Source organism: Harpia harpyja, chromosome 13, assembly GCF_026419915.1.
Source record: "Harpia harpyja isolate bHarHar1 chromosome 13, bHarHar1 primary haplotype, whole genome shotgun sequence".
NCBI lineage: Eukaryota > Metazoa > Chordata > Aves > Accipitriformes > Accipitridae > Harpia > Harpia harpyja.
The window spans coordinates 25,559,547-25,586,292 of NC_068952.1; the positions used below are offsets into that span (position 1 = coordinate 25,559,547).

Genomic DNA, 26,746 nt, shown 5'->3' on the forward strand with positions numbered 1-26,746 from the left:
AATCCCTATAAATTAAAACCATATACAGTAAAATAAAGCATTATGCTTTTTAACTTTGTGTTCTGTTTTGCTTTAACTTTGAAGGAAACATACTCCATGTGTTTTTGAATGGCTGCAGGTGTGGATTTTGTACCATTTCCATTTGTGGTTTTTCCTATGACTGCACATCCAAAAACTGTGTTCTCTATAATATACAATTTGGTGAGTGCTTTGAGAGCAGATGGACTTTTGCTTTGCAGTCATGGTCTGAAGTCCTTAAGGTGAGCAAGGGAGTGGAAATGAGTTGCTAACAGGCTTGTCTAAGTTCAACCTCATTAAAATCATCTGGTGAAGAATGTATTTTCTTTAAATTAGCATCTGGCCTCCATTAGAATCAGAGGGAAAGATGTCAAATTTGAGTAATTATTTTAAGATTATGAAGAAAGAGCTCAGAGATGCTATAAACTGTATGGTAGAAACCAGAACTATTTGTTGATGACAAGTACTGATAAATACATGGGGAAAAGAAAGCATTCCTTCTGAACAGATGTGGATATCAACAACAACAAAATCCTCGAGATATAATTTTTATTTGTAATTCGAGTATAGGTGGCCAATAATTGAAAATGCATTAAAACCCTGACTGCTCAGACTACAGAGTAGTACATTTACATTACAGGGTAGAATTTTAGTTCACTAGTGGCTCAGATTAGGAAAGCCTACACTACACTACCTGGATTGTAAGTAAATGAATTCATTCTCCTGTCTGCTCAAATTTACTTTATAGAACAAAGGGAGACTGGAAAAAAGGAATATGTGTTAAATTGATGCTCATAAGTGGTTCCTCCCAAATTGATTTGCATTGGCTCTTCAGGCTGGGAAATACCTTTTCCCTATTATCTTCTATAAGGCAGAGCATGTAAACAATTCATAAAATATTTCCACTGCTATTTGTCCTTTTTTCTATTTTAGCCACTCAGTCCAATGTCTGAGGAAAAATACTTGGCCTTCATTTTTCTACAGCTGTTACAATGCTGCCGCATGAATAAATACTTCAAGTATGGTCATCATTTATACAGATTATATTTCAAATTACCAGCTAGAGCAGTGAATAAACTCTAATGTCCTGATCCTGTTCTTCCCCCTCCCCACCCCGAGGGAGGGACACACACTCTGATAGACTGACCAAATTCCTTGACTACTGTTGCAGAAAGTTTAAAAAGTTAATCTTTTAACCAAGTTGTCCGAGAATTCTGAAATTTTCAAGTGTCTGTCAGTGTCTGTAAAAAGAAAAAATATTTCATTTGGCAGCAAAAAGAGCATAAAACAATAAAGCCTGACAAGGCAGAAATTATAATTACTGCAGGAACAGTAGAAACAAAACTTTTACCAAATAAGGCTATAAGGTAGCCACCACAGAGACAGTAAAAGGACTAAACTGATAATACTGGAGGAATAACAAGGCTCTTACATCACAACTACTTCAGAAAAGGATGATACTATGGCAAGTTCAAGTGCAAAACCCAGGGATATTTCAAAGTAACACTTCAGTCTTACCCACACAGAATACACTACTATGAATTATCATATGCTGTTCTTGAGCTAAGCAGTTATTCCAGAAACAATCTCCTCATCAATTAGGATGTTTGATGGTACATAATCAAGTTGAAAACTAAAGCATCTAAAAAAAAAAATAATTCTCAGTTATGTTACCAAAAGGAATTTTAAAATCTCTGCATGACATTTGTTATCAATTATTTTAAATCCTCCATTTGAGAAGCTACATGTACATCTGCTATTGAGTGCACCCTCAGCAAGTTTGCAGATGACACCAAGTTGGGAGGCAGAGTTGATCTGCTTGAGGGTAGGAAGGCTCTACAGAGAGATCTGGACAGGCTGGATCGATGGGCCAAGGCCAATTGTATGAAGGTCAACAAGGCCAGGTGCCAGGTCCTGCGCTTCAGTCACAACAATCCCAAGCAGCGCTACAGGCTTGGGGAAGAGTGGCTGCAAAGCTGCCCGGCAGAGAAAGACCTGGGGGTGCTGGTTGACAGCTGGCTGAATATGAGCCAGCAGTGTGCCCAGGTGGCCAAGGCGGCCAACGGCATCCTGGCCTGCATCAGAAATAGTGTGGCCAGAAGGAGCAGGGAGGTGGTTGTTCGCCTGTACTTGGCACTGGTGAGGCCGCACCTCAAGTACTGTGTTCAGTTTGGGCCCCTCACTACAGGAAAGACATTGAGGTGCTGGAGCGTGTCCAGAAAAGGGCAACCAGGTTGGTGAGGGGGCCTTGAGCACAAGTCTTATGAGGAGCAGCTGAGGGAACTGGGGTTGTTTAGTCTGGAGAAAAGGAGGCTGAGGGGAGACCTTATCGCTCTCTACAACTACCTGAAAGCGAGTAGTGAGGTGGGTGCTGGTCTCTTCTGTCAGGTGGCTGGAGATAGGACGAGAGGAAATGGCCTCAAGTTGAGGCAAGGGAGGTTTAGGTTGGATATTAGGAAAAATTTCTTTACTGAGAGAGTTGTCAGACATTGGAATAGGCTGCCCAGGGAAGTGGTTGAGTCACCATCCCTGGAGGTATTCAAAAAGCACGTAGACAAGGCAGTCCAGAACATGGTTTAGTGGGCATGGATGATGGTTGGACTTGATGATCTTGAAGGTCTTTTCCGACCTAAATGATTCTGTGATTCTATGCTAAGACTCAGCTGAAGCCATAGGAACAGTGTTTTGCTGGGGCACCAGTTACATAGATCAGACATGATGGGTCATCTACCGAGGCTGACACCATTCACCAAATAGTAACCACCACTTCATAATAGAGAAGAAAACATCTCTTCTAACATGTTGCCATTCTAGCAACTCTTACCAAATCCAGTACAACAAAACAAAGAATAAGATATAATGGTAGAAAACTGAACAGTGTACACCTCAAGCTGCCAAAAGAGTCTGCAAATTCTCACAGATCTACACAAATACTTCTACAAGCTGTTGGTCTTTTATATGCCTTTATATGCCATCAAATTTACCCTCCAATATTATTTACAATAAATGCCTTTTCATACCAAACAATATTGAAAAGTCTTCCTCAAATATCATAGTCTTACAGTAACTCTTAAATGTAGTAGGATATGTGCAGTATGTATCATATGGAGCAAAGAAACAACGACTTTATTACATAGCAAATGGCAGCAAGAAAAAGCCATTCATTGTTCTTGGATTTCCTGTCATACACAAACTACAGATAAAAATGTGCTGGCTTGCTTACAGTTCATTGCCATTTTTAACCAACACAATTCTTTGATAAGAGCAGAAGTGCTTGAATAAAAAGAAATGTTCACTTCTACGGCATCGATAGAAATTCATGATCATATGTCTGAATAAAATTCAGAAATTCTATCAACTTTTTGTAAAATAACTGCTTTACATTTTCACAGTTCTAAATAATTATGCTCTCTAGATTCTTTCCTAGATAGGAAATTCTCTTAGAATAACAATTACTTAGTGAGTCTTCTTACTACATTTCCTTTGAATAACCTATTGTTTTAAAATATATTGGTAAAATTTTCTTTCATTACTTTCAACAGAAGACCAAATAAAATTTGAGCAAAATGTTTATGATGCTTCTTGGAAGTTTCTGTCTATACATAATTGGAAGCTTCTGGAAAACCTCAATTATCCAAAAACATTTGTACAGAGTCAACACAGTAAAACAGGAAAAATTTTTGATACGAAATTCCAATAGGGAAAGTGCCAAAATTCAATAGGCAATATAAATCTGAGCGTTATTGCAACAGGCTACAAGATATGCAGATCACTGTGATCCATGCTGAAAGTTTTAATACTTATGATTAAATAAACATATCTGGTCCTTCAAAATACAAAGGACCAGATACATTTTCACTTCGGACACCATGACACCCCGTCACCAAATGATGTCTGGCAGATCCTTATTAACATGTTAATATAGGACCAGGGACAGATGTACCTTTTATAGACAAGAAGAGAAGAAAGGAGGATGGATAAATATCTTATTCTTTTCTAGTCTTACAAGGAAGATTGGCTCACACAGACTGCAGGCCACAACACACACATCTGACATCATTCTCAACCTCACAACAATTCCCTAGAAAAACTAGCGAAGCTGTAGGAGAAACTTTAACTTTCACTCAAATTCAATGAAACAAGAAATAAAGGGTTCCTAAAAATCTGCCCTTCTTCCACAGGAAAGCACACAACAAAACATTCCTTCATCCACAGTAACAACCTAAGTAAACTATGGTTGCACACAGCAAAGCCAGGAGGAAGGGCAACTGTGCGGGCTGTATGAAAAGGGATCAGAAGAAAAGGGCAAGGGAATGTTAAACGAAGAGATACTGATGAGCGTTAAAGAGTGACATAAAGGGGAGTAGCAGAGCAACAATTCTGTCACCACCTCTGCTACGATCATCTCCCATTGGCTTGGGAAAAAATTCTTAAACTCTCCTTGGTCTCCATCCACAGAATGGGGTATCAGTATTGGGACCGGCACTGTTTAACACCTTTGTCAGCAACATGGACAGTGGGACTGAGTGCACCCTCAGCAAGTTTGCCGATGACACCAAGCTGTGTGGTGCAATTGACATGCTGGAGGGAAGGGATGCCATGCAGAGGGACCTTGACAGGCTTGAGAGGTGGGCCCGTGCAAACCTCATGAAGTTCAACATGGCCAAGTGCAAGGTGCTGCACATGGGTCACAAATACAGGCTGGGCAGAGAATGGATTGAGAGCAGCCTTGAGGAGAAGGACTTGGGGGTATTAGTGGGTGAAAAACTGAATACAAGCCAGCAATGTGCACTTGCAGCCCAGAAAGCCAACCATATCCTGGGCTGCATCAAAAGAAGTGTGTGTGGCCAGTAGGTCAAAGGAGGTGTTTCTCCCCCTCTACACCACACCTATGAAGCCCCACCTGCAGTACTGCATTCAGCTCTGGGGCCCCCAACATGAGGAGGACATGGACCTGTTGGAGTGAGTCCAGAGGAGGGCCATGAAGATGATCAGGTGGCTGGAACTCCTCTCCTATGAGAGAGAGATGAGGTTGTTCAGCCTGGAGAAGAGAAGGCTCTGGGGAGACCTTATAACAGCCTTCTAGTACCTAAAGGGGGCCTACAAGAAAGTCAGAGAGGGACTTTTTACAAGGGTGTGTAGTGAGAGGACAAGGGGTTAATGGCTTTACACTGAAAGGGGGTAGATTTAGATTAGATGTAAGGAAGAAGTTCTTCACTGTGAGGGTGGTGAGACACTGGAACAGGTTGCCCAGAGAGGTTGTGGATGCCCCATCCCTGGAAGGCCAGGTTGGACAGGGCTTTGAGCAACCTGGTCTAGTGGAAGGTGTCTCTGCCCATGGCAGGGGGGTTGGAACTAGATGATCTTTAAGGTCCCTTCCAACCCAAACCATTCTGTGATTCTATTTCCCTGTTTGACACAGATACTACCAAGTGCTCAGACACAAAATTCCTACAGAAAGATATGCACTTCTTCTGAATAGCATGCAACTCTTTAACTTCTCATTCATAACAGTTTGAAAGAACTGCTTTCAATGAGACACAGAGCTGCAAGTGAACAGTGAATATAAACCTAAGTATTAAATGACTGCTTCCTTTACTAAGTTCTGCAATTCCTGTGCAATGAATGAGGTGGGGATCCTGTGCAAAAAAACAGAATGTAAATCTATAATTAAATACATATGCACAACAGGGAAAAAATTAAAGAGCATGAAGAACATTAATTTGGGCATGTCCTAATTCGTTACTGCTTCATTTTACAGTTACAAATTAGTCGCTGTCCTCCCATTCTTACAGAGAGAAAATTAATTTCAAAAATAGGTATTTTGGAATGTGGAATAATTTTGAGGAGAAACAGGACGCATCACTGAGTAACTTCAACAGTGAATGAGAGAGAAACCTCATATGTTATTCTATATACATCCTTTCCTATGCACATGTATCGACCCTGTTTTACAAGCCTCTGCAGATATATCAGGACTGAAATACCATACAAACTGCACATGCATCAATCCAATGGAATAATGAGAATCATCTATTCAGCAGAAGTTTCCACTCAGATTAAATGCTTTCATTTTCCAAGCCAATGAAATATTGGAGGTTGGTTAGTTTAAGTGTACAACATATCCCATTCACAAAATGAAACTGCAAAAAACCCCCAAGTTTCACTGAAGCAGACTGGCAATCAAGGAGATCCTTCCTTTCAAATACCAAGCTTTCATCACCTTCAACTGAAATACTAGAGCTCTTCCTGAGAGCAGCCAAAATCTCAGCTACCTGAAAAGCAACATTTCCCCCAATCTGTTTCTTGTTGTGGGTTTTTGTTTTTAATGGCTTATCCATATCTTATAAAATTTTCAGGAAACAGGATTTGTTCCTTGCCTGGACTCACTGGTACCAAGTTTCAGCTGAAATGACAAACAGCAAAATTTAAGAATCTGAAATAACCCATGGAAAAACTTGAGTAGCTTTAGTACAGGCACTGCAACTTACTCTCTGAAAATAAAAAAATGTTTGCAGAGTTCAGCACAAAGTTTAAAACAAACACAAAATTTTACTCTGGTTCATTATTAGAAATAATGGATTATTAAGAACAAAGCAAAGAGATGGCTAAATGCAATCTGTCATCAGAGAATCTAAGTTCAATCTTGTGTACTAGAATGCTGCTCCTGCTACAGAAATGCATTTAGATCTAACAACCTAAAGCAGTTTTCTAAATTCCCCACTCATAGTAGGTACCTATTATTATTAATAAGAGTTAGTTTTCAAATTAGGACACATGAATTTATCTTTCCTGGGTTTAGGAAGAAAAAATACTTTAAAAAAAACATACTGAAAAAGTGCTGTTCATTGCTTTAAGTATGTATTTTCTGACACAACATTCTGTTTCATGGTTGCACTTCTAAAGTGTCAAATGATCAGAATAAGAATTTCCATGCAATTTGGATAAACAGTAAATCAATAAGTTTAGAACAGAGATTTAAAAGCAAAAAGCACAAGTAAAACATAATACAGATGTTAAAAATATAACAAAAATAAATTATCTCAGAAGACCCAAATTACTTCTGCTTTATGTATCAGGAGACATCTCTATTAGGACAAGCCTAAGCTAATGAGAGGCACTAGTTAGAGAACAGATATAAAAATTATTTCAGTAGTATATATTTTAAACCCCGATTCAAAAGCTCCCCAAAACCTGCAATCAGTGAAAGAACTCAATCTACAGGTGTAGGATGTCTCCTCTCTGGCTATTAAGAAGTTAAGTTCACTCAGCAATTTTATTTTTAACTGGAGAGTCTTGAAGTCACAGTTTAGACCTCCTTCTTATTCCTCTTCTGTAAAAATGATGATATGCTTTTGGTCTTTTAAAGGTAATAGGGAAGACAGAAAGCTACAGGCAGGTTAAAAATCCCTATACATGTGTAGCAACGTGGTTTTATACATTTTTAAACACAACACTCCCTTATCTTTCCATCAAATACTATTATAGGCTGCTTTTGTTGAATATTTCTAGCAGCCTATTGTACACAGTGCATCACAAGCTGCATTGCCTGAGGCCAGGAAGGAAGGTGTGGAACACGTCTTCACAGGTCAATTTCCACTCTCCAAGTTTTCAAGTATTTGAGAGAAGGTCACGTTACAGCACAGATTTACATTGCAGACAAATTACATGACTGTCCATTAGCAGCATTTCATAATTTCTATTAAAAAAATGAGGTGAAATGAAAAGAGGGGAGAATAACCCTATCCTTTCACAGTAGTCAGAAAATTAAACAAAAATCTTACTTAACTGTGGTTCTTGCCAAAACATTGGTAAAAATCTGTATTGACAGTAAACACAAGTTTAAAGTATTTGATTTACCAATCCTTTACAAACGCCTTTTCTTTTTTAATGCCTCAGAACAACCATAAATAAACCCAAAATGTGCTGTATTGATCTTTTAAAACACTGTTTTTATTATCATTAGTTCAAAACATATATATTTTTACAATCATGCATGTTATCAAGGAATGTGTTACTAATTTCAAGAGCTTTCACCCACAGTCTGGTAGTCTAGTAGGAGGGAAATGCTCTTTGTATTGTCTGTCCGGATGAAAAGAAGAATAACTTGAAATAACTTTCTCCTCCCTCCAAGCCTGAAATATAGTGCACTTTAAAAAGGGCAGTATTGGCCAGCCTCAGCACTGCCTGACATTATGTTTATACTAGACAGAGACTAAAATTACAATGTTCATATCTGGCATTCTTTGAGTACAATTTGGCAAAATAATTAATTTTAAAAGTTTTTTCAGAAAATAATACTACGATATTTTCAGGATAACAACAAAATACTTTCCAAGAGCAGTTAAGGATATCATAATGTGAAACCACAAATTTAAAAGTTTTTAGGTATGTATCCTTACATCTGTGTTTCTCTTAGCTTACAAGACTAATACTTGCACACAAATTCCTACCATGATCATATAGTGTACAGTTAAAATATGCTAATCATTATCCTAGATAGCTTTCAGGATTTGTTTCAACGCAGTCAAGCAGTTGTAGGGTTTAGACTGGCATACTGCTGATACTCTTACTGAGCAAGCAGAAAGAATAAACATTAACAGAGAAGTGACTGGCTTCAATAACTTCAATTGGACTTAACATTATTTCAGTTTCTAAAAATGACAAATAGGAAATCTGATTTACTTTTAGAAGTAAGAAAAAGTTTTAAGCTGATGTATTTTTTAAAAGGACTGTAGTTTTAAGGAACTCCTGAAAAAATTTTTGTAGACAGATTCACTGTGTTAGCTAGATTTTATGAGCATTTGATACCTATTCAACAAGCAAAAAGAGGAAATGGAACTTTTTGTGGAATTTGACATTTTCTCTATTTACGAACACAAACTCTGAGGGACGAATTTTACTAAAAGCTTCAGCTTAGCATGTTGTAGCCCTGCAGCTGAAATTCAGATGAAAAATATGGGAGTTTATGACACAAAACGAACTTTTGAGAACATTTCCGAAGGACACCAGAAAGCTTGTCTAACATACAATGGTTCCTACTCAGTACAGTCCTCCAAAGAGTAACAGATGCACAACTGGTATTAATAACAAAACATCTCCTCCCTCTGTTAGTCAAGAGAGGACAGCTAAGGACAAATACAGTTTCAGGGTACTTACCTACTCGGAAGTTAGTGGCTGTCAGAGTGTCAGCAGCATGGCCGTTTTCGCTAATAAGGGTGGTGGTATTTCCCTTCTCACAGTTGTTCTGACAGTTGCCTTTGGTACAAGTCACTTTGCAGATGCTGGGTGTAAAGACCACCTTGATGCGACCAGTGTGATTTCCCACTGTCAGCGGAGGCAAAGAAAAAAAGAAAAATAAACAGATCACTTTGATATCCATTGATTTCCTTCAAAAAGTTTTTGGGAAAAAAAAAAAAAAGGCGGAGGGGAAGAAAAAGGCGACAGGTCTACAGGAGGAGGGCAGTCTGCAGTGCTCTCTCTCATAGATCTCCAGTGGTGTCTCTGAAACAGGAGTAGGAAGCTTAGCAAACAGAACTCCGGGATCCGCTCCAAAACCACATTTAAAGTCAAGTCACTGGAGTGGGATTAGTAATCACAATGCTGCACTTTATTCACAGGCAGACAAAGAGCAATACCAAGGGCATGACAGCTTAAATAGCCAACCCTGACAGGCAGATGTAATGTAAAGAGGCTGGCTGTGCACCTAGGGGTGAATAAACTCTTGTGTCCTCCTGCATACTTTTCCTGTTTCTGCACTTATTAAGTCACTATTTGTAGCTCGACCCCTGGAAATGTTTTAGGCATGCGGCATGTCTGAAAACATCTGTCTCAAATCTCCTGGCACCCCAGCCCAAAGTGGTCAAACCTTGTGACGCAGCTGCCTGGACCCATTTTTTCACAGTTTTTTGGCACTATTTTTCCACAAGGATTTACATATTATAGACTGAGCTTTGCTGTCAGCCTTTGTTTAAGTAATAAATAGCTCAGGGAAAAGGGTAAGTATCAATGCTTGAAAATACCGGTTCTAAGCTCAAAGATTTAAAAATGGCTAGATTCTCTTTTTTTATATACTTCCTTACAGTCATTTTAAAAATGAATGTAATGAAGACTAAGCAAACACTATGTCTAAATTAAGCTAATTTAAAGAACTTTTTATTACAGAATTTGATTTAAAAACAGATGTATTTGATCCCACATCTAACAGCTGAAGACAAAAAAGAGTTAAAACTACTCATTAGGAAAATTAGGGAAAAAGAACAGAATCCATTTGCAATTATCTAAAGAGAAAACAGTTTGTCCTCTGTACACTTACTAATAAATTCAGCAAGTTCTTGTAAATATATCACAGCATCTTTGTGGAAACTATTAATAAATACTTTCATATCATACCTAACAATCCCAAGAAACAACACACAGAAAGAGAAAAAAACCCCTCATGTCAGAGAAATAAAAATGTTGCTGGATAGTTGTCTAACCTAGTTTATGAAATACCCTCTGGACAAACATTTTTTTGAAAATCTCAAGAAAATGAAGAAAATCTTCCCACTTCAAAAGAATATAAAGCCTTCTTATTTCTGGCTCTTCATAAACAAATAATTTAAAACAATTGTGCCAACTGTTTTGTCTACAGTAAAGGCATTGTTCTATTTGAACAGCAGCTGTAGTACAGATGCTCCCACCTTATTCTCCCTAAACAATAGTTAGAAAAAGCACAGCCCAGACAGACACAGGAATAAAATATTTCAATTAAAGGCTAGTATTGTGATTTTAGTCAATTTAGAAGACAGCCTGGATTCTTGGATGCCAAGCATTTCTTACAAAAATTATTAATACGCCTTTCCCAATGAACAAACTTAAGTGGCTTGTGAACTGCTGAGCTAGAACTTCTAAGCTTTCCTTTTGTTAAGCACAGCTTCACAAGCAATACTGCCATCCTTGTATTTTATTTGCATAGTTTTATATATATCTTTTCCTAGAAAAGGCCAATCCATTTTATATTTTCAGATGTTTTAGTAACATTTTTCCTTTAGGATGTGATCTAATTAAAAAAACATGGTTAGTTGAGTCACAAAAGCCAGCCCTGTATTGGGGGACCCACACAAGTTTTCCAGCTTAGCTAAAAAAAAAAAAAAAAAAATTTGGCTTTGCCAGTATAGATGGAACTAAACCATGATTTAAATCTCCATTATATAGTATTCTGTATTATGTTGTTGAGTGCTGAACTGTAGCACAATTTGGGCACAATGTTTATAACAAAAAATCATATTTTTTAAATAATTCTTATTACATAGTTCAGATTTTACCTGAAAAATTCTGTAGCATAATTTTTTTGGTAGAAGAGACACCTTAGTATGAGACTGAATGGAAACTGTGAATTTGCCTCTCACCCCTTTTGGGTGAGAAAATGTTAGCATGTAAGTTTGGGAGTAACAACATACAAACAGCAGTTGAATAGTACCTTCAAAAACACAGGCTAGTATCTACAGAGGTAAAGAGTATCTATGAAAGAATATTTAATGCAGCTTTTTAGGGAAGTAAGAAGTCTGAAAAACAACATGATGTAAGCCCTAGCCCCTACAAATATTCAAATCATTATTCAGCAATGCTTTTGCTATAAAACAAAATCAATTCTCACATCTTCCTGTTTTACTAGTTGCAAAGAGCCAGAAATAAGACAGCTTCATATTCTTTTGACTTGGGAAGATCTTCTCCATCTTTCTCAGATTTATGAAAACTATAATGAAACCATTATTTTCTTCTCCTTCCCTAGCAGGCCACAGCTTTTAAATTCCTCGATTCTTCTGGAGACATTTAGGAAGGATACAAAGCTAATGATGCCCTCTGAGCTGAAAATTGACAAGTGTATTAGGAGGTGATTCAAGGCAGAGACATTATCTTCATCCTCTGTAGTTGTACCTAAGTAGACAGTACTATGCTCACACATCCTAAAGTTTAGGGACCTTTACAGTGAGCATAATACATGCAGATTTAAATTGAAAACAGACCATAAACCCTTCTCCTGAAAGGAAGCCTTTGGCAGAAACTCTGCAAGGTTGAACTCCTGGACATCCTCAAACCCTCTCCCTTTCTTCTCTTCTCTAGGTTTTTTTCTTCCTCTTCTCCAAAGAGGGCGTGATTTAATTCTAAATGAGAAACTATATCCTTCAATATCTCTTAGCTGGTTTGGCAGTATTAATGTTAATAGCCACAATTTCAAGCTAGAAAAAGCCCATTACTGCTATAGTCTTGACCTCTTTTGGGTTTGGGCTAGTTCATATTAAAGAAGCACAGTGCATTTTTAAGGTAGCATACAGATTATTTTCCTTTTTGAACTCCAGAAGCTTTACTGATGATGCCACTGTGACACAGACATGACAAGATCTGCAACTTAGATTATCTAAAATTCATTTCTGGAAAACAATGGTGGCGCTACAGCACTGCAACATAACTGGAATAATTTTTATACAGAGAGAGAGAGAGAGAGAGAAATGTATCAAAAACTCTTCAAAACTTATTTTAAATATGTGGAAATGAAACACCTCACTCTGCTCTTAAGTATAACACCAGACTGAAGAAATACAAATGCGAGACCAGATAAATAAATCATCTTAATGAAAGGCAACAAAAAAGCAGAAGACACAAACACCGAATAAATAGCAAAGCTACTGAAAAAAATGGCAGAATAGAGGTAAACCCAGATTGTTGTTTTAATAAGGATAGGACAATCAGGATTACTAATACTGGCTAAAGTTTCATCCCTGAGCTAGGCAGCAAATTCACAACGACAAGGCTCAGCCAACTGTGCCATCATCCTGCCTCATAGTCCAGGCTCACTTACACCTAAGAACTCTTAGATACATTTGTCAAAGGAGATCAGTGGAAGAACGAACCCATAATTTCCAAAATCTGTGAAACCCTCTTGAGCCAGATTCAAAAAAGAAAGATACCTGGGTAAAGGGATGGGATTTGAGTTGAAAATTGGCACCGCATGCATATGATTTTCTTTCCATTTCTGTAAGTCACTATGATATAATATTATGAACACGGCAAGCTCCTGCTGTGATAAATTTATGATTTAGCAACAACTGCAGGAGAAATGGAAAATATAAGCAAAAGGATTTCTTCATAGAATCCCTTCTGCCCCCACTGTCCATCATGATAAACTCATTTTTATTTTTTTTTCTGCATTAGCAGAAAAGGTGAATGAGTTAAGACAAGGCAGGTGGCAGGTTTTAGGTCCAGGTGGTCACAACAACTCACAGAGCCATGCCTGGGCAGAGTTGTATAAAGGGAAAGATTCCTCTGCAACCTCCTGGGTCTCTTTGTAATGCTACTCAGCCTTCATTTCTTTCTAGAAGAATTTCTATAAACACATTTTTTTTCTTGGTTTTATGGCTGCCCTCACAGCTCCAGCATTCTGCAAAGTTTTAACTAGACAGTATTCAATAGCTCTAGAGGATCTTGGAAGATTTGTGGCATGTCCCTGTTTTGCAGGAAGACAATGGGCTAGCAACACTAGTGAAAGCAGAACTGGTATTCAGTTAAAAAGATGACTACACTGTACTGTTTCATAGCTCAAGTGGGCCAAAGAGAAGAAAATATCTTAATGTGTTGAAAAAATTATTATGTTATTGTGTGTATGATGTTTTTGTGCTTCACAGTGATCTAATCAAAAGGCTTCACAATAAAAATCACAAGCAGTGGCTTATGCTGTGGACTCGGCTGGTAGAGCTTACACATACCTCTCCCATAATCCTTGCACAAAACTTCTGACTCTACTTTTAGAGGGGTTTGTGGGTTTCTTTGTTTCTTTGTTTGTTTTTAAATACCTTCACTTACGACAAATATCCTGAGGCAAATCTCAGGAAAAAGAACGAGGCAAACTGTAGGCTTTCCATCAGTACCTCCAAGAATGATATACACTACTCTGTTTTCACGACATCCTACTTCTGCACTGAACCCAGTATGCTTTCATATGTGCATCTACACAGAATCTCATCAAACCTGACGATTCTATCTTAAAATTACATTTTCTTCCCAAAGACAATAGATTATCTTAGGCAATTTCATGTTTTCAAAGGATAACCATGATGCATGAGGAGAATTTTGGAATGAAAATCTATCTTCTCAAATCAAAGCTGATAAGCTTTTAAACAGCAAATAGATTCAACATTCTAAATTCTCAGATGACAAACTCTCTCTCTTTTTTTCTTAATTAAATGCTGACAGAAAAAAAAGGAAAGAAGCAGAAGGAAATTACTTATTTCCTAAAATAGGTGTCTCCCAGTTATTTCACCAGTCCACCTGCTTTAGTCCTTACTACTAGATACGCTTGTTCAGCCAAAAGGAAAGCTGACATTGTACAAAGATCAATCACATAAGTAAAATAGTTAAGCTTTTAGAACTATTGTCGAATGACCTTTTTACACGTTTGACAATACATGAGGAAATTCTGTCTTATCACCACTTAGTCATCAATTTAAAACAAACAAAAAACCCCACAAAACCTAGTTCCCAAAGATCAGAACAAGTTGAAACTTGGCTATCATACATCTTAGGTATATCAGCATCTGGAAGATTTACTAATGCTAAGAGCTAAGAAAAAAAATTAAAAAGGAAAAAGAAAAAGAAAAATAAGAAAGAGAGATTAAAGACCCACTAGATTCACATACAGACCAGAGACAGATGTTCCCTAAATTTCAGATTACACATTGAGAGGAATACAGCCCTTGCTAGGCATAGAAAGGACTGAAAGAGATTCTGAGAAATCACCTGATCTCCTCTCTCTTCTTTTTCCCCAACACAGGATGAAACAGCAGCATTACACAAAACGTTTGTCCAGCCTATTCTCAAAATCCTTCTATTATATGCAGATTCCACAGCCTCCCTAAGGAGGGTATTACAGTGCTTCAGCCTTTCTTACTATAAAGGTATTCCTAATACCTAACCCACATTTCCCCTGTTGCAATTCAAGTGTATTATTGCCCTGCCTTATCTACAGCAAACTCTGACAAAACCTTATTCCTCTGTAGATCAATTTCTAACGTACTTGAAGACTGCTACCATGAATGTCCCTCAGTCTCATTTTCTCCAGACCAAAACCATCTAAACTTTTTCAGTCTAACAGGCCATACGTTGCAGACCTCCATTCTTTCTTGTTTTGCTTTTGATACCACTCACTTGGTCCTCAACTTTCTTCAAATATGCTGTCCAAAACCAGACAATACTGCAGCTGAGGCCTGATCAGTGTTGGGGAGAGCAGCAGAATTACTTAATACAGCTTACATTAAATGCTTCTGTTGGTATAACTTATTTTTCTCCCCCAACAGTGCACTACTGATACTCCATACTCAGAACCAGCTTGCAGGCTAGGCCAAAGGAGAACAGTTCTCCCAAATCCCTTTCTGTTGATGCAGATGTCATCCCAGTGAAGTGAATGTGGAACATTCTTTACACAACCTTAGCAGGACTGAGCTCAGACCTTACTCTGCTCTAAGCATGGGAGTAAAACCTTCTGCATTCAAACCTTGCCCATCTGAAAACCAGACGGAATATGAACCTCATTCTTTCTGTAACAGTCACAAGCACAAACAAGTCTGAAAACTACATGGATTCAAAAAGGCAAGGCACAGCTGCTGGGTAATTTCATTTTTGGCTTCAATATACAATGTCTATCTTCAGGTAGGGCAGTGCATCTTTGCTCTTTCCAGAAACTTTGTTACAGTACACTTGCACACCTCACACCCAGTTCTCTTTTCACAAGCACTGGGAGAAATTAGACATGGCAATGAAATTAAAAATAAGATGACCCAGCTTTATTTCATTCAAGATTCAATGCCTTCTCTGATGCTTAAAAGTACTCCCCACAGCTCTGCATGAGGTGAGGTATATGTGTACATACCCACCCAGTCAAACATTTTGAACAAGAAGGCAGTATGTCAAGCGGTACTTTATTTACCATGTCTAGACAACTACAGCTACACAGTATTGACATGTAATTAATTCCAGCATTCCTTCTACTTTTTGGTTTTTTCTGTAACTCCTTATTTTTGTTGCTTTTGTATGATCTTACAGGTATTTCATTAGTTAATACAGCTTAACCTTTGATATTTTGTCACTTTTCAAGTACTCAGTTCTATTGCCTTTATGCAAACCAATGAGGCTTCAAAGAGCAAAATATGATCCAGCTACCTATTATGACAGTACCCAAACAGCAATCTCCACAGCCTCTTTTTGTTGCCATTCTTATTGCCACCATTACTATTATACACACTTCTCTATATACCTATTTCTGATTAGCCATGTCACTACATCTTCACATCATTCCCTCCTTCTGTCCTGTTTAGATGCCCCTACCACAGTCTTCTCCCTCCAGTCAGAACTGAGCTCTCAGACTTCTTGCTTCTATCACACTCTTGTTTCTTTACCCTCTTTTTAAGCCCTGCTTGCTTATTCAGCATCCTTGAAAGACAGGCAAAGAAATAATTCAGAAGACTTGATGCTTCCAAGGTAAGGAAGAAGATACCTTCTTTTCAGTTATCTGGAAAAGCCTTTTTCCTTCCTGATTATCACACGGATACAATCTCTTCCTTGTTCCCTGTCACAGCAGAGAGAAGAGGGACTTCTGCTGTTTTCCTCATCACCAACCCCACCACGCCCCCAAAACCCCATTAAATACAGCAAATTTTTTGGTCTATTCTAGGAGAGGCAAGTAACCCACTTTCCAGTTCTCTTTATCTCAGTTTAAGATAGAGATGAAGGTAAACAGCATATTATTTGAGTAATTTACTACAGCAAAACTTGCTCTGTTCAAGTAGGTTTTCTTCATTAATTTTGGTAGATTCTGACAAACTCTCTGCTGTCTACAACAGAGGCTTGTTGTGTTTTCTTTTATATGGATGGCTGTCACTTAAATTATCAAAGGAGCACATGCAGGCACAAGTGCTGAGATCGTTTTGAAAGACATTCATAATTGCATTTACATGCCGCCCAGGAGCCCTTTGCTGATAAATTCTCTGACACAGCCTTTTTAGAGCAAGTCAGAGGAATTCACAGTAATTACAATCATTTTTGTCCTGTGCAAGTGCATAACATACAAATCACACATAGATTTGAAGCTGGGATCTCTGTCAGCAGGTTTTATGAATCACCTTTTGTCTTCCTTGTCTTTTTTACCAGCCCAAAGGTTCTCTACATGCAATCCTCAGACAACGAACATCCTATCTTGAACTACAGCCATTTTCCATGTTTAAAGCAATTTAAAAAAACCCTCTAATCAATAGTTGGTAATGAGAAATAGAACTATCATTTTCCTTTACATAGTTTCAGATGTTCCAGAAAAAGGTACCAACCCAAATAAATTAACAGAGACTGCAATGTGGTTTGAGATGTCCGACGGAATAGCCTCAATTCTATTCAATTAAATTTATTGGGGGATAATTCTTTTAATCTGGTTTTTGTTTATTTGTTTTAAAGGTATTACATGTATACTAGATCCACAAAAGGATACAATGCTAAAAAGCTTAAATTTTAGCCTTGAGTTATACCACTAATCAGTCCTAGGTCTCTTGTACAAGGGATGAGAGAAGACAATTGCACGGAGCAAGGTGCCTAACCAACACACTGAACAAGAATGTGCCCAACCCATTAAACAGGAAATGCTGAGGACATAAGACTGCTTAGTTCAAATCCTTTTGGGGTTCAGACACATTTCTTTGAGGAACTGGGTGACACTTCACTACAGCTATGTTCCAAACCCCACCATGACTGTAGTGTAGCACTCCTTAGGGAGCTTAATCCTGCAGGAGAGTTTAACAAGGTTTAGCTGACCACACTTCTAAGGAAAGGCAGGCAGACAAGTGCTTCAGCTGCAGGTCCACGGGGGAATTAAGCAAAATATTAGCACCCAGATGGCTTGTCTTCTTCAGAGTGAAGCAATTCTCCTGAAACAGGACTTCAAGCTCAAGAGTCTCATGCTTGAAATTTCACATCCGTGCTTCAGGTTTGGGGCTGGAGACAGCTCCAGCTGTAAGCAACCCAGAACAGGATTCAGGTCCGCAAGCCTTTTTTAACTCCCATTCAAGTTATCCAGATTCTTAGGTACCTAAAGCGTATCTGGACTCAAAAGGCTTTCACTTGAGGGATACAGGAACAAAAGCCAAAAAGCCACATTTAGACATGAACATACATCTAGGACAGAAAGCCATTCTACACAAATCTCATCTCATCTCACAATGCTTACAAAGCAGCAACGACTTCACAACCCACCACAAGCAATTTTCCGCTGATGGAAGTTACTGCAGGTACAACTGCAGGAATTGCATGTTCTGATAGTGAAGTCAGCATCTTTACACACAAACTTACAGCCATACAGAAGCTCAGGTGGGCACAGATGAACACACATTATTAGCATGGTCGACATTTTACTATTACCAGCTAAATACAACCACTACTGTCCACTTTATCAACAGGACTCTTTCAAGAAGGTCTGAATTAGGCCTTTATACACTGGGAATGAGACTCATTCCCTCCTGATCTCTCTCATCTGAAATTATGCATTTTGCCCAAGATAATTATCTAGGCTCCTTTCACAATCAAGACAACAGACTTTACCCTGCCCTATGATAGTATTACAAGACTTAAGTTGGAAGACTGTTACTTCTTTAGAAAATAAATTCTTGAGATAGACACAGTTTCCCCCTCTCAGCATACATGACTCCCTTAAATGAGAAACCAAGTCTAAGGTGCAACACTCCAAAAGTGTTTACCATTTCCAGGAAGAATAGGGAATAAAGATTAAATTAATATTGCCTTATTAAGTATATCCACTTAATATTCCATTTCCTCAAAGGAAGCAACTGAAAAGCACTAAGGAAGTCAACAAACTGTAAACAGTGACAAAGGACAGAACATCATGGAATTAAGTTATAAATTAACATAGCCTTCTCCTCATGCTGAGTCACCCTTAAAAATCTTCTCTTTCAGCACTGCATGAAGCCAAGATCTTTTTTTCCTCTTATTTTTCTGAAGGGGGAAAAAATGACGACAGAAATAAGGATGTCACTGATTCTGAAATCTCAGTTTCACTGGGCATGAAAGGACCTTCTTCTTGCATTACTTTTTTCATCAACACTTGTTCGTTCCTTCTGGCATGGGTGACAGCACTGACAGAGAAGAACGCTTTCACATCTCTGTGAGTAAAACCAGACTTAGCTACTTGCAACAATCCAAACCAATTCTTGGTATCCAAGACTTGTATCACAGCAACTCTGGAGTTAGCCTGGCTAAGGGACTTTTAATGTTTAATTGTGTGGGTTCAATTGGTCTCTATATCCAGCTAAATTACTATTTTTCAAACACGTCATAGAGGTTTTCCCCTACAGAATTTTCTGGAAAGCTTCTTCTCTTTTTCTTCTTAAGAAATCTTTGGTTTTGGAGCCAATTCTCTTTCATCACAGCAGTTGAGATGCATTTGTCTCAGTCTGTGTTTTCCCCTGGCTATAACATGTTTTGAACTGATTTTAATTCCATTTGCCAGATCACCAATCTGTTTTTCCAACATTCTTCCCCACACTGCTGTTTATCAGTCTTGGCCTCCATATTTTCAAGTGTAGAGAGATGATCATTCATTTTTGGGTGAACATAACATTTAAATTAGTTCCTATAAAAGCACCAGCAGCCTCTGCCTGTCACGCAGACATTCAATTATTGGTGAGCTCAGGGCCATAAAATCTTTTCAGAGTCCAAAGAGAAAAATACAGTACTTTTTTGGGGGTGCTGACTTACTGGCCTCCTCAATTGTGAGCCCTTTATAGATACACAAACAATCACGAAGACAGCTTAGAAAGGCTATTAAAATGCCTGCAGCTATAGTATATTGAGAAAAGCAGTTTGTATTTATACAGAGTTCTTCTGTCTCTAAGGATTTCAAAGAACTCCATAGTCTTTTATAATTGCTAAATAAACTATGTTCATTTGTTAAAGTTATTTTTTTCAGAATTTGTCACTCTACTTTTTAAAGCAAAGTACATGTGCTGCCTGATTTGATAGTTAACTGCATTAGCGTGAATCTAGTTAAGACACTTATTTTATATTTGGAGTTTAGCCTCTTGTTTCCAAGTCCCACTGGAATTCAACGCAAACTTCAAATAGCTGTTATGAATTGTCATGCCTTTCAATAGCAGTATGGGTAGTGCTCTTAAATGGGAGGGAGGAAAAGGATGCTTTACTAAAATTGTTTGGGTTTTGTTGTCAAAAAAGCCACAGTGTTGTTTGACCCTGATGCTGACTGCACTGAAATTTTTTCTTAAATGTTTTAGAATGTCCATGAAACACCCCCCCTGCCTTTTGAAGGGGAGCAAAGGCTTTGAACACACATGCAAATGTTCTGCATTTGAGAAAAAACAAAAAAAGTCCCTGACATTTATACACTTACCACATTCCCTTACTTGCATTTGATTATGTACAACCTCAGAAGCAAGACATGAATGTCAGTTCCCATGAGTGACCGCAGTGAATTTGACTCTACATTCCCTCCAAATAGATTGTGTTGTGATTTTTCAGTTATTTCTGCTTGTTAATCTTCTAACTGTTCATTCTCTTTTCACCAACCTCACTCTGCTGACTATATCATGTTTAATCAGAGTATAGCCTTAACATCCCTCCCTTACCTCCAAATTTCCCAAAACTTCTGTTTAGAAAAGTTGCCACTGTTCAACTCTAATATCTATCCATACATACACAGGCAGAAGTTATAAGGAACACAATGCAATGCTCTAGTTAAGGCAAGCCAGCGAGAGAATTATTTTGCCATTTATGCAGAGCAATTCCACAAACAAATACCAAGAAGGGTGGAAAGAATATCTGACCCACTGAAGACCTGAGGAAGCTTTTCCCCTAAGGTCAACAGATACTGAATTGTAGTAGAATGTCAAATCATACAGATGCATTTACATGGAACACGTGTCATATCTCTGTATGCATTTTTTTAAACTAAAACATTTATGTATTTTACAGCTGTTTACCCATACTTACTGATGGGGAAATACTATTATTATGATGTAAGTGTCACATAGTGAAGTCAGAATGGTGCAATTTCACAAAAATAGTTTAAATTGGAATTTCAAAGCAACACCTGTTTTTGCTTAAATCAACCTATGAAGTCATCAGTGAAACCAGCATGTGTAAATTATGTATGAGCTTAAAAAAGAGCTTCTCTAAGTTATCAGTGTGTTATGCTTCCAACTGCAGGAAAGCTATTGTTATGCCAAAATTGTAATAGTATTCTGCACATCACAATTCTAAGTGGTGGGACATTTTCTTCCACATGAATCTTATTTCATGTATATAAATGTATGTAAAATTATGTCATAAAATATAAGGCAATATATTGTATTGACAGTTAGAATGGTTACATAACTTTCATATGATTGTTTCAGCTTCATCTTTACACAAGGATTTAACTGCTGCCCACAGAACCATATGCAGATTCTAAAAGTCTAATACCCGTACATGCATACTTGTCCAACTTCAAGGCACAACACACACAACTAAACCATAGTAGGGTGCTGCAAGCCTGTATTCACTAACCATTATGTAACCTGTACTCCTTAAATTCTAGACATGTTTTCATACTCTACCTAAAATAGTGACAAGCCTCCTTAATGCATTTTATAAAGAATTTTGGTGAAGACCAAAAAGACCTTATCTACCTGAAAGGAAGAAAGTCTTCTATATGATTTAATTGTATAAACTTAACACGCAACTTCAATTCCAAAATTCACATACATGTTGTATTGTCTTCCTGAATAAAGAGATTAGGCTCATTTTCCTTCTTAAACTTATACTTAACTTTGGGATAACTTGTTATATAAACACATGCTTTATTTAGTGTACACAATGCCATTCCAGCCATGGGTAAGGTACTCTATACCTACTCTTGAGTTTTCGTTTTGCTTTTAGTGCAATTTCTGGTCGCCTCAGGGGCTACTTAATATATTTTCACAACATGCCTCTACGACAGGGAAGTGATGGCATCATCACTGTACACATGGGGAATTGTAGCCCGGTGAGGGGTGTGCAAAAGTGTCCTATACATGCAGACAACACCAGACAACCGATTTCAGAAGCAGAAAATTTCACTTTTTTCAGCTTGATGGGCAAAATGCACAATGCCATTAAAAAATAGCCCTCAACAGTCTCAGGCTGGAAAATGAGGCATATATTTAAATGCTTTTTCTGAAGAATCACTTAACACCAGAAGTGGATAGGGTGAAACTGCAAATTTCCTAGCCTCTTACTGCTGTAATAAGCAGTTCTCACAATAACTGTGTTGAAAGGAATTCCAGAAAGCACATGTTCAGTTTAGAATTTGCTTATTATCATGTACATTTTAGACCAATAGAAACAGCACAGAATTCCTTTAACTAGTTTTCTTCAGCATTACATTTATAAAGCCAGGGAGCTCGGCACTGATGTTTAGAGGATCCATGCACAGCTCACACTGACTAGTGGTTACTATTTAACAGTGCCATTAAAAGAGTAGTGGAAAATGTCTGAGGTAGACATACCTGAATTACTGAAAGTATCATCTTCCTTACTGTTTTATAGACTACTAGGTTGCAAATAGAATTTTACAGCTGAAATTTCTGTGCTGATGCCATTACTACTGTTAGACTCTTAGAGGATTTTTAACCCTGAGGTTTCAAATATTCAGGCAGATTATAGGCCAAGTGTGCCGGTATGTACTTTGAAGAAAGCAATGCACCCCTTGAGAATTACTCAGGAGCTCATGGTGAGCTTATATAAGATGGGCTATTTGGCTGGCCTCACCTATGTATTGAAGTATTTTTGATGTTTACATTACAAATGTTGAGAGCCACATGATCTCATCCTTTTCAGTTTTTCTTTGCGGATCGTATCAATTCCGCTGCAAGCTTATTTTCATTATTATATATTCAGTTTTCCTACTGGTGCTAATCCATATTTATACTTTCTCTGCAGCTGTCAGCCTATCCAATATGAGCTATTTTCATTTGCTTGAGAAGGTTCTGAACTTCCAAAGCCTTATCCTTAAGTTTTGGCTAATTCTGCACAAAGACATCTGAAGATTAATTTGCAGTAGCTTAAATATACCAGCGTACTGATTAAATAGAATCAGATAGATAGATGCTTTATAGTGTAATAACTTCAACAACAGACTATTTAGAAGCATGCGAACAGAATAGCATTTCAGCTCTGAAGCACTTTAAAATTATACAATGCCACATTTATGGATCCTGATTTTTCTCTCTTTCTGTATTAAATGTCGTATGAGCCCTTTGAAAAAAGCAATATATGGCCATATAAATAAAACTGTATTACAATACCAGGCATAAGGAGACAAAATTACAAAGGAAACTGTGACCATTCTGAAAATTTGAATGAGTCAGTGAACTCAGAAAATGTTTAAATTAAGTTCTTTAACATTATTTCCAGGGTGAGTTTTTGTTTTGTTTTGTTTTTAAAAAACAAGACTTTTTAAAAATCATTATGAACAATTGTAACAGCCTCCCCCCCATTAGGCACAATGAATGAGAATTACAAATTTAGCACTAAAGAACTTAAAAATTTTATGCCAGTTTTATAACTAAGTACACTAGCTAGTCTTAGGAGAAGGCTTATATCCCACAGCACAAAAGATCACAATGCTTGATAGTAGAAATGGCTAATGACAGGTAGCTGCATTTCACATCCCAGGGTGACTTTACATGCTATTACTGTAACCCCAATGGCTTACTGAATTTTCATGCGATATATAATTTCACAGTAAAATTCAGTTTAAAAGGCAAAAAAGAATAGACTATTTTGCTGTCTTTAATAAGACTACTATACTGCATGTTCTGAAAGCTATCAGAGAAGTGATGCTGCTCATAAATACACCAGAGTAAACGTTCCAGGAGGAACTGTAAATGAATTTTAATTCAAAAATGTTTAATGTGACTAATCTTAAACATTTTTTCCCTAGTATCTCCAAAATCTGATCTGGCAACACTATAATGGGACATTCAAACATGACTGACTGTCTATGAATCAGAAGATGCCCAGAAGCACCTGCTCAGGATTGACAGTTTTCTTCCCAAAGCACCATTAGCCCACATCTCATTTGCCTCTGCCAGGACAGACCTGCCTCTAAAGGTACCTCTGAGCTGACAATTGTTCCAGTTTCAAGTTTATCCATTTCATGCCACAGGATTGAAATAATCTGTAGAAGTCCAGAAAAATCAACACCAACTGCAGCTACCGCTGGAAAAATAAATTTATTCTATGGAGTACATCTTTCACAAATGCAAATCTCTGTCACAGTATTAATACTTTAAAATAAAATGCAGAGAAATGCTCAGAAAAAAATAACAGAATTACTTGCTTTGCACCCCATATTAATTGATAACTATGAACTCTTGGGCAATGCCACCAAGTATTATCTGGCTACTATTTCTTCTCTTGTCTGAAAAAAATTATTTAATGATAAGGGAAAAAAAAGTCTTGAAGTTTTCATTACTAACTTTCTGGCTTTTGCTTTTTAATAAAATTATTACATTTTTCCCCTCTTCCTTTTCAAATATGTCCACATTGGCATTGCTGATTCCTCTTATTTGAAATAAGAGGCTCTGCCATGAAACAAGATTATACATTTAATATCAGTGACAAAATACCATGAGATCATCAGCCACTCTCATAAATTTCCTCATATTAACTAGACAATGAATGGAAACCCTGCCATAAGTGTGATGTAATTCACAGCAGCTCATCCCTCAGTTCAAGACAGGGCTAGGAACTGCATATTGATGGTTATCACAGAACACCTGACATGAAACTTCACATCCTAATCTTACCTCACTGTAATTAATTCAAATATCCCTAACATTAAAATAGTGACAGTTGAAGTTTAACATTCAATTTTACGGAAACAAGTAGTGTCTATCCTTGGAGTCCATTCCAGCACCTCTAGAAACCAGAAGCCACCCTAAAATAGATATGGCTGGCTGTGTTCTAGGTTTCCTGTTCAGGCTAGGGATACACAATCTTAAATTCTAATAACACACAGCTTAAACTGCACTCTGTACTAGCAGATGCCTAAACTGCTTCACCAGAAGTTAAAAACACTGACTCCCACCTCACAAATGTGGAAGTGGAGGTAAAATAGGTAAAGTGACCTTTTTCAGGCTGCTCAAAAGCCCAATATCAGAAATTTCAACAACATACAAATAACCGCAGAGTTAATCCTGCATTTTACCTCTGAGGCAACACTTAAGTCACAGCTCATCTTATCAGGCCACAAGAACTGTTCTAACTATCTGTCCTTTGGGTGTTTTAGGAATCATAAGCTTTCCGATAGAGGTAGAATGTTTTACTAACGCACTGCTCACTGAGGGGCTTCTTCGGATTTGATAACAGATACTCTACATCTTCAGCTCCTGGCTTTCCTTCTCCAAGTCATGTCCCTCAGAGTACTGTAATTAACAGAGGAGCTCCAATAAGCTAGAAAGAGCTAGAAGCACTGGCTCCTTTGTCTTCGAGCTGCATGGAGTTACCTCCTAACACTATGATAGAAGAAAAAAAAAAAAAAAACCTCACACAACCCATTCGTTTGGTGGCAGCTTGGTACCTGCAAGCAACACTGCATGTATCTAAGGTAGACTGATGCAAACAGCCTGAAAGAAGGGTACAAAAAGTGAAGATATTTTGGCCAGAATTCAACCAGCAACAGTCACTCCAAGTACTGGGAGAACTATACAACCTGGGATTTGTATACTCTTTGGCTAGCAAGAGTCAGAAGAGAGGGATACAATCCAATCCTAGTGGCCACTAATATCTTGTTTGGAAGAAAATTACAGATGACTAGAAGAAAAGCAATGGTATATTATTTGCAAAAGGGACTCCTGGTTGATGTTGACAATGCGATTAAATATCTTCTTAGAAGCTTCTAAGAAAATGATGTAGTGCTTTGCAAGCAGCATACTTCACCACTCTGAAAACGTTAATTGAAAGACCTCTAGCTGCCCACTGTTCTTCCCATTAGGGCCAAGATCCTAATTAACCATCGATGAACTTACACTTGAGGAAAAGGAAGCAAGGGGTTGCATTTAAGTATAAATGGACAGACCATAAAGATGTGCAGTGCAGAAACGCAGATACTCACACAAAGAAACCATATTTACAGATTTAGAAGGAAAGCCTCTTCCCTAAATCCTCAGCAGAACATACTTCTCTGTGCTACAGCAGAGGAAGTCTGTCAGGAGAGTGCAAGTACCTTAGCTCTCCATGTTAATCAGTCCATTATTTAACTGCAGGAACTTTTCTCCAAATCAAGCCAGCAGACGCTCTGTAATACCTAACCCATAATTCATCAAGCTCTTCATCTTTTAAGCCAAAACTTGTTCTCAGGCTCCCCACACAATGGGGCATGAGCCAAGGCCACAAGCTGGGCACCTACACAATCCTTTTTTTATAAATATGAAGCAGAAACTCTCATGCAGCCTCCATACTGTGCAGAAGTTCATAAACACATAATAAATTAAATATAGAGAAAAATCGTCACCAGTGAGACCACAATCCTGGACTGTAGCTTTCCAAGAAGGATATTCATCATACTGAAGTAAAGGGAACTGTCATCTTATGCTGACTACACTCATGGTTATGCCTACTCCAGCAAGTATTCACAAAGCACCTTTTATCTGAAGGAAAA

General features: G+C 37.8%; 1 protein-coding gene across 9 annotated transcripts in view; it reads right to left on the bottom strand.

The window, feature by feature from the left end:
• LTBP1 (latent transforming growth factor beta binding protein 1) overlaps positions 1-26,746 on the bottom strand; it is a 205,406-nt gene that overhangs the window by 127,190 nt on the left and 51,470 nt on the right. For 7 of the 9 annotated variants that reach the window (XM_052806077.1, XM_052806078.1, XM_052806075.1 and 4 more), the window contains exon 5: positions 9,178-9,345. In XM_052806077.1, coding sequence (XP_052662037.1) covers positions 9,178-9,345 — 168 coding nt within the window. Of the gene's footprint in view, positions 1-9,177; positions 9,621-26,746 lie in introns of those variants that run through there. The other 2 variants (XM_052806083.1, XM_052806084.1) reach the window with 2 other exon arrangements.